The 15,245-nt window shown below is 45.6% G+C and overlaps 1 protein-coding gene across 1 annotated transcript; it reads right to left on the reverse strand.

The window, feature by feature from the left end:
• Positions 1-1,146: 1,146 nt before the first annotated feature.
• On the reverse strand, positions 1,147-13,414 carry C1QTNF9 (C1q and TNF related 9). The gene is made up of 4 exons (XM_055317280.1): positions 13,369-13,414; positions 7,896-8,082; positions 3,722-3,784; positions 1,147-2,364 (listed from the first exon to the last, which is right to left on the reverse strand). Exons 2-4 carry the CDS (start codon positions 8,059-8,061, stop codon positions 1,592-1,594), a joined length of 1,002 nt encoding a protein of 333 aa, XP_055173255.1. The 5' UTR covers positions 8,062-8,082; positions 13,369-13,414; the 3' UTR covers positions 1,147-1,591.
• Positions 13,415-15,245: the final 1,831 nt, after the last annotated feature.

Consider the following 15,245-nt stretch of genomic DNA (forward strand, 5'->3'; position numbering starts at 1 on the left):
AAATAGTGAAAAAAAATCTAATGGAATTCTCCCTGATGGGTTTTGGACTCGTTTGGGACCTGTGATCCTGTTTTTTCCTTCATTTTTCTCCTTTTTGGAATGGGACTGCCTGTCCTGTGCCTTCCCCACCATTGTATTTTGGAAGCAGAGAATGTGTCTGGTTTCACAGGTTCACAGAGGGAGATTTTGCCCCAGGATGTGTCACATAATAGATCTTACCTGTAGCTGACATAAAGGATTTAGATGACGAGATTGGGGACTTTGAGCTGGAGAGATTTTGTGTGAGATTCTTAGAGTTAGCATTGATGCTGACATTGTTAAGACTTTGGGGGATGTGGGATTTGGAGGATCACGAATTTTGGAGGACCAGAGCAGTCTGTTACAGGATGAACTGTCTCCCAAACAGATTTGTCAAAGTCCTAACCCTGGGTTTCTATGAATGTGACTTTATTTGGACACAGGATCTTTGCAGATGTCATCAGGTTAAGATGAGATCATATTGGATTAAGGTGGCCCCTCTTCCAAATGACTGGTGTCCTTATCAGAAGACGGATGTTTGCACACAGGCAGACACAGAGGGAAGACGGCCATGTGAGGATGGCGGTATGGCCTGGATGCTTCCACAAGCCAGGGAGCCTGGGTCCACCGGAGCTGGAAGCAGCAAGTTAGAACTGTCCTCAGAGATTTCAGAGGGAGGCTGGTGCTGCTGACACCTTGATTTTAGACTTCTAGCCTCCAGCACCGGCAGACAACACTTTGTGTTGTCTTAAAGTCCCCGGTGTGTATACTTTGTCCCAGGAAACTAGCACAGATCAAGTCTGGCAAATGGTCTCAGAAACAACTACTTGTCAAACTGAATGGTGATTAAAACCTAAGTAGCATGATGAGCAAAGTACCCTGCAGCTTTCTAGGACGTCTCGTTGTCACCTGCTTGCAACTTTTTTACCCACTAAATGGAATGAACATTTGAACATTTCCCCTTTCTGTGTCCCAGAGTCGTCAGAAATTCAGATGACGGCCAAGTCCTGATACGGCTCCTTCAAGCGCTAGAATGCCATCAGAACACTAGTCCCACAAGGAACATACATTTCTTCAGATAAGGGAAATGAGGAAAAAAAAATCACAAATTATAATAAATAATGCAAATGTTTTTTAAAGATTTTATTTATTTTTTTATGATTTTATTGCATTTTTTAAAAGAAATCTCTGCACCCAATGTGGGACTCGGACTCAGGACCCGCCAGTCAAGAGTTGCATGCTCTACCAACTGAGCCAGCCAGGCACCCCCAGATTTTATTTTTAAGTAATCTCTACACCCAACATGGGGCTCAAACTCCCAACCCTGAGATCCAGAGCCACATGCTTTACCGACTGAGCCAGCCAACCACCCCACTGCAAGCATTTTTAAACCTACTCTTGGAAACAATAATGTAAGTCACAAAAAAATCAGCTTTAGGAATAACTTTCCTATTGTTGCCTCTCTACAATTATTACAGTAATGAGAACAATTCATAGAGTGGAATCCTCTGAGAACACGTTCACCAAGCCAGCTCGGAGTGGCCAGGGAGGCAGACCCCAACAGGCCTCCCTGTCACTGGCTGCTGAACAGAAGAAAGCCTGTGAAAGTTGTGTCATCATCCTCATCTGCAAATAAGCCATTAAACCTCTCCCCTCCTGTCACCTGCATCCACACCTCGTCCCCCAGCTTCAACGGCAGCACGATGCCACCCGAGGCCTGGTCCTCAGAGCTCATGTAACTGTCTTTGGTGTGCAGTATTTTCACCCCATTCTTGACCAAAGATACCTGAACATTCCTGGAGAAAACAGTGATGTGGTAGGTGAAGTAATAGACCCCAGCAACGTGGCAAGTGAACTTCCCTGTGGCTACATCATAATGATTAAACTCATTGTACAGGATCTTATCAAATTTAATAGGAACATCTGAAGTAGGAAACTTGCTCAGGACTGTGAGGCCCACGGTGAAAGCACTCTTGGGCAAGACTGGAGTCTCGCCAATTTTCCCTTTCTCGCCCCGGTCACCTTTCCAGCCTCTCATTCCCCGGACTCCTGGCTCTCCCTGGGGCCCTAAGGGCCCAGCATCTCCCTTGGGGCCAGGCTTTCCAATGGGGCCCATGGGGCCAGGTAGACCCATTGGGCCCGAAGGCCCAGTGCTGCCCTTTAGCCCTTCTGGACCACTGGGCCCCACACCACCTTTATCCCCCTTTTGCCCTTGGGGGCCAGTCTCTCCCCTGAGGCCTTTCTCTCCCATGGGACCAACAAGTCCCTTTGGCCCATGTTTCCCTGGGGGTCCTCGTGAGCCTTGATCGCCTTTGATGCCTTTGGCTTCAACTTTTCCATCTGCTCCTGCATGGAAAAAGAAAGAATAAAGGAATAAGATAATTTGTGAAACAGCACCTTGTAAAACCAACTTTGACTTTTGCATTATTGAGCATATGGATGGGATAAAGCAATGCTCAGGTTCAGGAGATGCTCAGAGTCTGAACATTGAACATTAGTTTACTCCTAAATTGAGTGCACAGTCTACACACGAGCACACGCACACATGCCCACACACGTGTGTGCCTAAGAAACACCTTCTGACCCTACTGTGCTAGTGTTGGGGCTCACATTAGAAATTATAGCTCTTTGCCATCACAGTCTACTCTCTGACCACTAAACAATGCTGATCCTTGAGAACATGTCTTTGGAATAGGGAAGAACAATCAAAGGCAGATGAGCTCAGGCTGCTTTTAGTTAGCTGACTCTCAGCCCTGGGTCTGTGACATCCCCTAAAAAAACTCCTCATGGGAGTGAACACAGAGTAAAGTCTTCATATAGTGTGGCAGTCATTGCTCTCTGCTGTCCGCTTAAGGCTGTCCGTTGTACCAACTAGATCACGCTGATGGTCACTGTGCGTACATTCTCCATGCTTTCCAGTGGTTATGAGCACGAAGTCTGGGGTTAAAAGCCAGGGTTCAAGCCTGTCTCCTCCACATAAGCACAATGGGACACTAGGCAAGCTGATTAGCTACCTACACCTCTCTTTCCTCGTCTGTAAAATTGGGATAATAATTACTACCTCGTTTCTAGGCTGTCGTATTGAGTCAATGTGTGAAAAGCACTTAGAACAATCTAGCACAAAATGAACATTTTTTGTGTTTGCTATTGTGACCATTCTGTCTCCCCCTCAGTCACAACAACCTTACCTTCAGGACCCAATTCTATCACCACCTCCTCCATGCAGTGTTGCCAGAAGCGCTGAGTCAAAATTTAATGGTACTCCTCAATGTTCATCCACTAAACCAGGCTCAGCAAACTATGGCCCGTGAGCCAAATCCAGCCTCCCACGCATTTTTATGGCCCACAAACTAAAAATGGTTTGCATTTTTAAATGTCACAAATAATATTCGGCAATATGTGAAAATTACACAAAATTCAGATTTTAGTTTTCATAGAGTTTCACTGGAACAGAGCCCCACTTAGGTAGCATCTGTGGCTGGTTTTCTCTACAGTTGTGACAGAGACTGTAGAGCCTGTGAAGCTGAAATTACTTGTGATCTGGCCCTTTACAGAAAAAGAATCTTGAGCTTCTTAGAGAACAAGAGCCGTGTTGCCCTTATTGCTGTATTGTTCTCAGAGCCTAGCAAAGGACTAGCCCTTGGTTATTAAGTCACCAATGACTCAGAATTAGAGCATGGTAAAATGGAACACAGTTTCTAACCTCGCTCTCCTTTCTCTCCATTCATTCCATCCTTCCCTGGGCCGCCAGGATGTCCTGGTTCTCCTAGATAGTAGAGAAGAAAACAGACAAGAGTTAAAATTCCAATTCTACATTTCCTAGATGTTGGTCTCAGTCAGGGGTGTAGATTGGAGAGTCCTGGGAGTGTGCTTGGCTCTGACACACACTTGCCCCTCACAGAAGTGCAGATAGAGAGAGGCAGATGTGAGCGAGCGGCAGGGGTGCTGAGTGGTATAAAAGAAGCAAATTTTGAAATGAGTTGGGTAGACTTCCTAAGCACCCAGTTCTGGGAAGGCAGGACTGGAAGGGAGGGAGTGTGTGCACAGATGGTCACAATTACACCCTTCTCTGTGAGGGGAACTTGTGTAGTGACAGATTGTTGGAGGCATGGAGTGGCTTTCTCGATTCTCCTTTTCTATCACTCTTGCATAGAGTTCACTAACCTCCTATGAAAACAAGGATGACTGGGGTTACCGGGCACTACTTGAGATGGCAGGGAGGATTCTGGAAGGATCTCCAGCACCTTAAAGCAGTGGTAAGTGTTGCTGATCAAGCTGGCATGGCAGACCCCATTGGGAACGTTGGATGAGTGATGTTTTGCCTACCACACATGAGTTTGGAGCTCAGAACATGCTACCCTGGGCTCCAGCTTCCATGTCCTAAGTCAACACATCTATAGTCAAAGGCAGTCCTTGCTGTAAGGAAGAAGAATAGAAGCAAAAGATGAGGGCATCATGAAGACACGAGTGTATCCTGTGCATGTATGCGCACATATGCACACACAGGTGCACACGCACACACATGCACATGCACTGTGGTCCCAGTGGGAGAGTAGGGGAATGGATTTCATTAAGAGTGAGGCTCTGTCTTTCACTGGGACTGGGCTTCTTACTACCCAGAAATGAGATCGGCCTAACACCAAAAAGTGACACAGACTCACTGGAGATGTTACGCTGGAGACTCCACAGAGCAGATTTGCAGGGTAGTGGTTGGAGAGATGGTTGGTGACCATCTGTTGCATCCAGCCCACCCCACAACCCCCTTGGGACACCAAATGCCACAAGCAGGGCAACACCTGGACTTTCATTCATCTGTAGAGCAGACTTCCCCTAAGTAATTTGTTCTAATACTTGTTTCTCCAGATCTTAGCAAAGACTTTTTAAAAATCCATATGCCAACAGCATTTGCTGGCAAAGCCTTAATTTTAGTCCATCCTGATGTTGCTTCCTGTGTATTATCTCAATAATTTTTAGAAGATTTTATTTTTTTGAGAGAGAGAGAGAGAGAGAAAGCAAGACAGCACGAGCAGTGGGGGGAGTGGCAGACGGAGAGGGTGAAGCAGACTCCCTGCTGAGCAGGGAACCCAATGCAGGACTCGATCTCAGGACCCCGGGATCATGACCTGAGCTTCATGAGGGCAGATGCTTAACCAACTGAACCACCCAGGCGCCCCTATTTCAACCATTTTTAGTCCAACCAGAGGAATGTCTAATCCTATGATATAATTATGAAATATCAAAAAGGCTTCTAAATGTTCATCATTAAGCTAAGTGAGGTTTTCCTACTATAATGTATTGTTTAGGAAAAGTAACAGTGGTTTGTGTTCACGTTCCACACAGAGTCCTGGAACGTCTCATTAATGGGAGCGTTTCTATTAATAACTGATACCTCATGGCACAGTTTACACTTAGGATGAGGTTCATTTTAATGAGTGTAAATGTAAATTCATAGGGCCAAAGTCTTAAAAGTCTCCAGGTTTCTGTCAGGCTTCCTGTCAGAGCTAACTAGTTCATCATCGTTATCTCCCACTCACGTACGGTAGAAGAATTCACACTGAGGGATAGATGACAGCTCTGCTATTTTTGTTGGTTCTTTAATGTTTGCATTGTCAAGTCGACCTTCAGTCTTCAATTCCTCTGCAGAAGGGTTTCAGGCATCCGTCTGTTTGTGATGGTTCGATAGGACAATTTGAAAATCCCTTGGCTGGGCACATGTAATCACAGTACGCCACAGCACAGTGATGGACAGTGAGCCTGTGAGAGCTCACACTCCTCCCAGAGGACCCACTTCAGGCCTCAAATGGCACATGTCCATCTGCAAAGAGACCAAACAAGGCTATCCAAGCCAAGTCATATATTAAATATTTTTAAAGCTCAATTTTTTTCTTCATCTAAATTATTTTTTAAAATGTCAATAGTAGGGGTGCCTGGATGGCTCAGTCCAGTAAGTATTCGACTCTTGATTTCAGCACAAGTTGTGATCTCAGGGTCCTGGGATCAAGCCCCATGTTGGGCTCTGCACTCAGCTCAGCCGGAGTCTGCTTGAGATTCTCTCCCTCTCTCCCACCTCCCTCCCTACCCTGACTCATGCTCACTTGCTCTCTCTCTCAAATAAATCTTTTTTTAAAAAGAAATAAAATGTCAATAGTAGTTTTGATTTTTTCTCCCTGCACCATGTAGATCAGTCTGCTTATGTCTCAGGTATAAGACCCTATGGTCAGAGCCAGACTCAAGAACCCCGTTCAAGAACCAGACCCATCAGTAGGTGTTATGGAAACCACTCACATATTCTGACTTTTGCAAATCTCTTTCCGAGAGACTAGATCCTGTCCCCAAATCTTCAAGCCCCAAGGCATATTCCAGCACAGGACACACATACCCAAGTACAGCTTGTGGCTGTACTATCATCTACTTTTGTATACTCTGTAATTCTGCATCACCTGCCTCACTGTGTGGCAAGGCATTAACTCTTCCCTGCACTGTAGCTGGGTGCTCTCAGCTAAATATTTAGCAACCAGATTTCTCTATAGGCCCCATGTTCCAAAGACCCATCGTATCTGCCATCTGAGGCAGAAGGATCTACAACAGCATATACTTCTGAAGATGGCCTTTAGTAACAGAGGTGATGGCTAACAGTTGTCCCATCTAGATAAGAACATCCATGAAAGACCCACCCCGGATGACCCCCCTCATTGACCCGGAGCAGAGAGGACATGGCAAACCAGGTTATCAAGTGCAAGGCTGCAGTTGCCTGGGAGGCAGGAAAGCCTCTCTCCAAGAAGAGGTAGAGGTGGCACCCCCAAAGGCTCATGAAGTTCAAATTAAGATTATTGCCACTGCAGTTTGCCACACCGATGCCTACACCCTGAGTGGGGCTGATCCTGAAGGGAGTTTTCCAGTGATACTGGGACGTGAAGGTGCTGGAATTGTGGAAAGTGTTGGCGAAGGGGTTACTCAGCTGAAGGCAGGTGACACTGTCATCCCACAATGTGGAGAATGCAAATTTTGTCTAAATCCTAAAACAAACCTTTGCCAGAAGATAAGAGTTACACAGGGGAAAGGATTAATGCCAGATGGTACTAGCAGATTTACTTGCAAAGGAAAGACAAATTTACATTATATGGGAACTAGCTCATTTTCTGAATATACAGCTGTGGCTGATATCTCTGTTGCTAAAAGTGTGGAAAGTGTCCCAAAGTTGGTGTCTGAATATATGTCCAAAAAGATAAAAGTTGATGAATTTGTGACTCACAGTCTGTCTTTTGACCAAATTAACGAAGCCTTTGACCTGTTGCATGCAGGAAAGAGCATGTGAACTGTTGTAAAGCTTTAAATTCAACAGAGAAAACATGTCCATCCTTGTACCGAAGTCTTGTGGTCCAACTGGAACAGCCAGACAAGCAGGGAGATGCTCTTCCAAGTTCACAGCCTCTTAGACCTTCTCTACTACTACTTCTAGAGTAATCTTCTCTAGGGAATAATATTTTTTGTATAATTCACAAATCTCTAACCAAGATTAATAGATTAATTAAACAAGGCTAATACAGTCATAAATCTGTTTTCTGAACTCTCCTTCACAGGAATAATTGCCAACCCATTAAGGAATATTCTAACATAATAAAAGTAATTTCTGCATAAAAAAAGAACATCCATGAAGAGGGGCCGGGCCCTGTTGGTCTTGGCCTGCACCATGTACCCCAGAATCTGACCTGGAGCAGGCTCTCCACCACTGCTTTCTGGGCAATGGATGCACAAATGAAGGGGGGAAGCAGGCAGGCAATGACTACACTGGTGATGAATGAATGAATGAATGAATGATCTAAGAGGAATGGAGGTGTAAATGGAAGGGCACCGGAAGGCCACTAGCTGGCGAGTACCTGCCTCTCCCTTGTCACCCTTTGCTCCATCTCGTCCATCTCTCCCGGGCAAACCATTGTGACCAGGATTCCCAGGGATGCCAGGGTGCCCTTGCCTGCACGTGTCCTGGGACTTCACGTTTCCCATGCAGATTCCAGAGGCAAGCAGGAGCAACCAGATCCTCATGGTTCAGACGGCGCAGCTGAACTGCAAGAGGGAAACACAGACCAGAAGGGGAAGGCTTTGTTTCTGGGGTCACAAGACATAGCCTCCATTCCTTGTCACGGGAGCCACACCCACCCCTGCTCAGCCTTGGACAGAACAGTCAGGACAGATGGGGGGTGGGGGCGAAGCAGGTAGCCAACAAAGCTGCTTGCAGTCAGAAGGCCATTGCTCTTGGAAGGAAACATGTGACTGGGTCCACTCTTGATGGTGAGTGATCAAGAAGGAAGCCAAGTCCCAGGTCAGAAACTTCCATTTATCACTCTACTTTGGGTAAACCGCTTTTCAGAGACAAAGAAGAGATTAATACTTATCTCCCAGGGCTGCTGTAAAAACCACATTTGGTCAGTGTGCCTGAAAGCATATTTTCAGTAGTAAAGCAAACAATTCACATTTGATCCAGCAATCCCATTTCTGGATATAGATGCAAGAATCTCAAGTGGAGACTCCAGCAGATACTGGTACACCTATGTTCATGGCAGCCTTATTCACAGCAGCCTGAAGGTGGAAATGACCCACATGTCCACTGACGCATGGATGGTTGAACAAAATGTGGCACGTACATACAATGGAATATGACTCAGCCTTTAAAAAGGGAGGAAATCCTGAAACTTACCACAACATGTATGAACCTTAAAGACTTCATGCTAAGTGAAATGAGCCAGACACAAAAGGACCACTATTGTACAATTCCACTCGCATGAGGTCATCACCCTTACAGGGTTTCTGTAGAACAGGGGTGGCCAGTGGCTGGAGCAGTGGGAGTGGGAGCTAGTGGTCAATGGAGACAGTTTGGGAAGATGAAAAATTCCCGGAAGTAGATGTTGGGGACACTGAACAATGTGAATGTATGTAATGCCCTTGAACTGGACACTTAAAAGTGGCTAAAATGGTAAATTGTATGTAATGTGTATTTTACCACAATAAAAAGAATAAAATGGAATGAAAAATAGTGAAGGGTTCCAAGCAGTCCTGGTATGATCACATGTATATTCCTTAAGGTTTTGTTTCTACAGGAGAGCACTGCGAAGAGCACACGCACACACATACACACACATGGGGCACACAGTTTGTAAAGTACACTTTCAAGTCCCCTCTCAAGTTCTTGGTCTGCTTTCCAGCCCCATGAGGAGTGAAGGCAATGCTGGATGATGAGGTTTGCAATCAGATCTGAAGAAGCAGAGCAGCTAATTAGGTCAAGTGCTCTAGACAAAGAGAACACACGGGTAAGACCCTAGGGCAGTGTGCACACAAGACTCATGGGACTTTCTTGACTACATTGAGTCACCCCAGGAAGGGCCACCGCGTCCCTCTCTCTTGTGGCGCCGTAATTGGGGGTTACATGTGTTTATGTCCCTGGATGGCTAAAAGTGTGACTCTTCATCTGACTGTATTTTCCTCCTTATTGTATTCTTAGTACTCAATATTAAGCCTGGAACAGAGTGTTGAATAAATATGTGTTAAATGAGATGAATGTGTGGTGGCAGGTATCTTAGAATGTAAAAAAAAAATAACATGAGGCTAGTGAAACATGTCAGAACCCAGAGTCTCATACAATGCTGAGGACAACAGACGTCTGCACAGCCCTTTGGGAAGTTAAAGAGAAAAGGCATCTTAAACCCAGTGATCTCATCCCGAAAATTCTTCTTAATAATCCCAAATTTGTGTGCCAAAGGTATTAACCACAGCATTATCATAATAGTGAAAAAGTGCGTATTACATAATGTACAACAATAAGCGGTTCAAAAGTAGATTATGTAACCACTTAAATAATTATGTAGGTCACATAGAAATATGTAAAAGGTATATGTTGTGTTGAATCTGTAAAAAGTAGACTAAAGTGTGCACATTTTGAATGTGCCTGTCATTATGGATGCATAGTGCCAAAAGCTAGAAGCAAGTATATCCAAGTGACTTGGTTGCTTTAGAATGATGGAATGAGGGATCCCTGGGTGGTGCAGCGGTTTAGCGCCTGCCTTTGGCCCAGGGCGCGATCCTGGAGACCCGGGATCGAATCCCACATCGGGCTCCCGGTGCATGGAGCCTGCTTCTCCCTCTGCCTGTGTCTCTGCCTCTCTCTCTCTCTCTCTCTCTGTGTGACTATCATAAATAAATAAAAATTTAAAAAAATTATTAAAAAAAAATAAAAAAAAGAATGATGGAATGATGGGAGTTTTTCCTTTTTAAAAAATGCTTTTCTTTACAGTGTCTATTACAGTATTTGTAGATATGTATTTTTTTTAAGATATGTATTTTTTAAACCCGGCCAACTTGTCACCCAAAGGATTAGATCGCCATCTTATGGAAGCTTCTAAATATCACATGGTCCAGTCGGATGCAAATAAAATATTTTTGGAAAAGGAAATACAGATGTTTCCCTTTGAAGTCACAGACTTACACCATTTCAGGAAATTGAGTTGTTTTCTTAGAACCAAATTCCATAAATAATCTACATCATCCTCTTTTGTTTAACTCAGAAGTGACTAGTAGTAGTCAAATCTAAATGGCATCGACCAACCTCTGAGAGGTTTAGATCTTTCCGTTTTAATTTTTTTTAAATGTGTATTACAATTTTTCCAATAACACAAAGATCACAGGATCATAAAGGTGTCAAATTAGGATGAACTCCCTTCTGCCCTCCAGCTAGATAAGAACTAAGATCGAAGCAAGCATGTATCCTTCCGCAATTTCTTTCTCTAGTTTAGTATCCTTGCATATACTTCATGCCTAGCACATGGACAACCTTTAACAAATGATTTTGAATCACCGAATATGCTTTGCTCCCAAATAAGTAGTGAAATAAGTTGTGGCACTGTCTCGAATAAGAAAATTAAGAAGAGGGACATGAGGGTTTGCACAGGGAATGCATATAGTAAACATATGAATATGTTATTCATAAAAATTAAAAGTTACATTTGTGGTCTCACAAAGCCATGGACTGGCTCCTCCGTTCATTAGTTTCATGGCTCATTAGTTGATACACTCAACTCTTCGTTCCTATGTCTGGTGTTTCTCCAGAATGCACAGGAGCTAGGAACTCCCATCTCCCATCCTTCCCTCCTTCCTCCTTCTCTCTTCACTGGATCACCACCACCCCCGATCTGTTGTCCACACTGCACCTAGGCTGGGGGTCACTTATGAGGCGCCACCCTAGACTTAAAGCATTTTGAGGATAGCAGCTGCATCTTTTCACTCGCTTATTTTCAGTGCGTCACAGGCAAATATTTGTTGAATGATTTAAAAAGAAAGAGAGAAAAAGAACTTTTGATAGAAATATCCTGGCTCCAGGATATTTCCAAAAGTGTGCAAAGCATCATTTTGGGGATGTGACTGGGTATTAATTTTAATCCATGTCAATGTCTTTGGTGGAGATTACTAGTTTCTTTATCACCTCCTCTCTTTGCTCCCAGTAATAGAAATTTTAGGTGGCAGCTGGCTGCCCACAGTGGACACTTCCCAGTCTCCCTTGCAGCAACCCAGATAATACAATGAAACTAGATTCTGGCCAGTGGGAAGTGAACAAGAGGGATCTGTGCAAGGACCACAGCCTCGAAGGGAAGGGCTGTACTCTCGCTGGGCACCTTCCCTTCCTGTGGCTGGAGTGAGCATGGCTGAGACATCTAGGACTCCTTGAAGGTGAGCAACACTTTGGGGATAGAAAAATTCTGGTCTCTGATGCCAGCACAGATTAGACCTGCCCATCAGCCCATCCCTGACATGAGAGAGAAGTAAGTATAGGGGCACCTCGGTAGCTCAGTGGGTTAAGTGTCTGCCTTCAGCTCAGGTCACGATCCCAGGGTCCTGGGATCAAGCCCCAAGTCCAGCTTCCTGCTCACCGGGGGGAGCCTGCTTCTCCTGCCCCTCTGCCATTCCCTCTGCTTGTGCATTCCCTCTCTCTCTCTCTCTCTCAAGTAAATAAATAAAATCATAAAAAAGAAAGAGAGAGAGAGGGAAGTCTGCTACAAACTTGTTTATTTGGGGTCTCTTTTCCCTACTACTAAGCCCACGTCTTGATTAACACAAGGCTTCTGTGTCAAAGGGGTGAGCGCTCATCCAAAGTGAGAGAGGTTTGTGACACATAGTCAGCCCAACTGTCAGAGTTGCCGAGCCCTCCCTGGATATTAAAAAACTGAAAATATCACTGCCTCAGACAGATCCATCTAAGCCTGTGAATCAGAGAGAATAGATGCAATCCCTCTGCTAAACGTCAAGTTCCCGAGGTGAAGGACCCTGGCCTTCTGCTGTGATCTCATAAACCAGACACACTGGCACGTCAGGAGCAGAGGCACAGAATGCAAGGGGCTTTGGAGTTACTGTTTTATAGGACCCCCCCACCCACCCACCCAGACACACACAATAGGTCCTGACTCAGTTAACTTCCGATTTCTGGGTTGTTTCTCCTATGTTGACCTGTATTTCTCCTTCACTAAATTTCTTGATAAAAAGTTACCTAATTGTTTTTAAAGATTTTATTTATTTATTCATGAGAGACACAGAGAGGCAGAGACACAGGTAGAGGGAGAAGCAGGCTCCCTGCGGGGAGCCCGATGTGGGACTCAGTCCCAGGACCTCAGGATCCCAACCTGAGCCGAAGGCAGATGCTCGACCGCTGAGCCCCCAGGTGTCCCTTGAGGTCACCTAATTTAATAAAAGACCTGCCAGAGGCCAGCTGAGCAATCCGTGATGGATCTCCCAGCCTCTGAGCCTCTGCTTCAGTGCATCAAACTCAAAGGATGAAAAAAACCCCTAACATCCCTCCCAGATTCAACAGTTTAAGAATATAAAAATCAAGACTTTTCCTCATTAAATACATTTTCTTCCACATGTCCCATACATTGTACACTTCACGTATTTCTTCTTCAACATATGTGGAGGGGCTTGTTTCTAAGCTACACCATGTAAATCAGTATAGCCATAAATATAAAAATGTACACACTGAAATTTGTGCCAGATAATCGGCGGGTTTCTCTAGAAAGCTCTCTAGGAAAGTCTGCTCTTCTTACAATTTGTTCTATAGCGTCATCCCTCCTCCCAGCCAGTCTGCAATGTTCTGGCAAAAGAACTTCAAAATCTGCTCTTCTCTCCTGTCCACTCTCTTCCTCAAGAATGAATTGTGAGACCAGCTTGTTCCTTTCCCCACCCAAACTCTGTAGACTCTGCCTATTTTGCAAATAATTAAGCAGGGTCATCGCACACCAAGAACATACGAGCTGTTTTAGGACTCCGATGCCTTAGGTTGAATGTAAAGAAATCGTTTCCTAATGCACTTACCTGACCCCCAGGGCTGCAGGCTGCACCCAGGTGCTGCACACACCAGGAATCAAGGGCTAACTAAATAAAATCACGCCTTCCTGCCATACAATTCCCTAGTGGGCCTGTCTGCAAAACAGCAGGAAGGGGAGGGAGCGGAGTAAGGCACAAGATGTCTTGGAAGAGCTTCAAAAATTGCAGCCACACAGGAGTCAGGTAGCATCTTCTCCCAGGACCAGTGCAGAAAACTTAGCTCCTTACCCCCCTCCCTGTCCTTGTGACTAAAGGGACAGAAATCAGGTACACTCTCCAAGGAATCCGCAAGCCGGCGTCGTCCTTCTGTAAAGTGATGCTCACGCCTTTGCTGGAGCAGCTCCCCTGCTGACCTTGGGCGAATTATGGGCCAACAGGACTAAACCGAAGTGGAACAGATTATTTGAATTTCAGACCCTTGGAACTGGCATTGTTGAACTAGATGTCTCAGGCTTCTGAGTAGGTCCTTTGGTCTTAGACACTGTGTATGTTAAAATGTCATGCTGTTCTCATCACACACTCTCTCTCTCTTTTTTTTTAAAATTTTTATTTATTTATGAGAGAGAGAGAGAGAGAGAGAGGCAGAGACATAGGCAGAGGGAGAAGCAGGCTCCATGCACCGGGAGCCCGATGTGGGATTCGATCCCGGGTCTCCAGGATCGCGCCCTGGGCCAAAGGCAGGCGCTAAACCGCTGCGCCACCCAGGGATCTCTCTCTCTCTCTCTCTCTCTCTCACACACACACACACTCACACACTCACACTCTCTCACACTCTCTCACTCTCTCCACCTGCCACTGAGAGAAACATGGTGCGACTATTTCTTCGATGCTATGTAATCATTCATTTTTAATTTTTTCCAGAGTCTATGAACATGGGTCTCTAACTTGAAAATAGCATCAGGAGGAGAGACTCCTCAACGCTGGTTTTCCGAGGTGCTGAGAACCGAATCAGAGAACCTAGGTGGCCTGCAGAGGCCACACGGAGAATGGGGAACGCGGGTGGAGGGCGAGTCCCAGGGAACAGAGGCAACACGCCCTCTCCTCACCAGGCCTCAACATCCTCATCTGCACCGCAGGCCAAGCCGTCCTGACATCACAGGGGAGTGGCAGGATTTAACTGGGTGACATCAGCCCTCTGTCTTCCTCCATCCCACAGCCTGCCCTCACCTCTTGATTCCTAGCGGGACAGGGCCGCTGCAGCATTTTCCCTGCTGAAGATTCCTCCTGCTTTTGCTGGCCTTCCCAGTCCCAGGTCATCCTGGCCTCCCCCTTCTCCATCCCAGGCTTCTTCCCTGTTCTCTTGCTCTGCTTTCTCACTCCCTGGGGGTGTTCCAGGCTGACCCCTCCTTCAGCTGTCTGCACTCTAAGATTTTACAAATGTCCTATTTTATGATTGTTCACTATTTACTGCAAGGTTGTTGTGCATTTTAGTTAGGGTGAAAATTGAGAAGGTTGCTTTTGACCCAAGGCCACTTCAACTGTCTTCCGACAGTTGGCAAATTCTGAAAAAAAAGTGTAAGTGAAACTTATTAAAGCATTGGGCTATCTTTGTGAGTGTGTGTGTGTGTGGGGGGGTACATCCACATTACACAACGTGGGGTTCAAATGAGACAGAGAGAAAGCAGGATTCCCAATTCTCTCCACCTGCCTGTCCCACTGTCACCCCTCTATCTGGAGCTGTACGCAGGATTGCACTACCCACACATGGGACCAGAGTATCATCACATGGGCTCTGGCCAACCCAAAATTCTTTTCTGAATCCATTGATGGCGCCAGCACCCAGCCATCTGCACCACAGGCCAGAACTAGGGAGCCATGTCTCCTGCCAATGGGTGCATGAAAGGCCGTGGCTCAGCACCCTTCAC

Source organism: Nyctereutes procyonoides, unplaced genomic scaffold (assembly GCF_905146905.1).
Source record: "Nyctereutes procyonoides isolate TBG_1078 unplaced genomic scaffold, NYPRO_anot_genome, whole genome shotgun sequence".
Classification (NCBI taxonomy): Eukaryota; Metazoa; Chordata; class Mammalia; order Carnivora; family Canidae; genus Nyctereutes; species Nyctereutes procyonoides.

Excerpts from the sequence above, each read along its gene's own strand:
- C1QTNF9 (XM_055317280.1), bottom strand. The coding sequence starts at position 8,061 with ATGAGGATCTGGTTGCTCCTGCTTGCCTCTGGAATCTGCATGGGAAAC. Across the intron at positions 3,785-7,895 it reads GGGTGACAAGGGAGAGGCAG|GAGAACCAGGACATCCTGGC; the intron begins GTACTCGCCAGC and ends TCTACTATCTAG. Across the intron at positions 2,365-3,721 it reads TGGAGAGAAAGGAGAGCGAG|GAGCAGATGGAAAAGTTGAA; the intron begins GTTAGAAACTGT and ends TTTTCCATGCAG.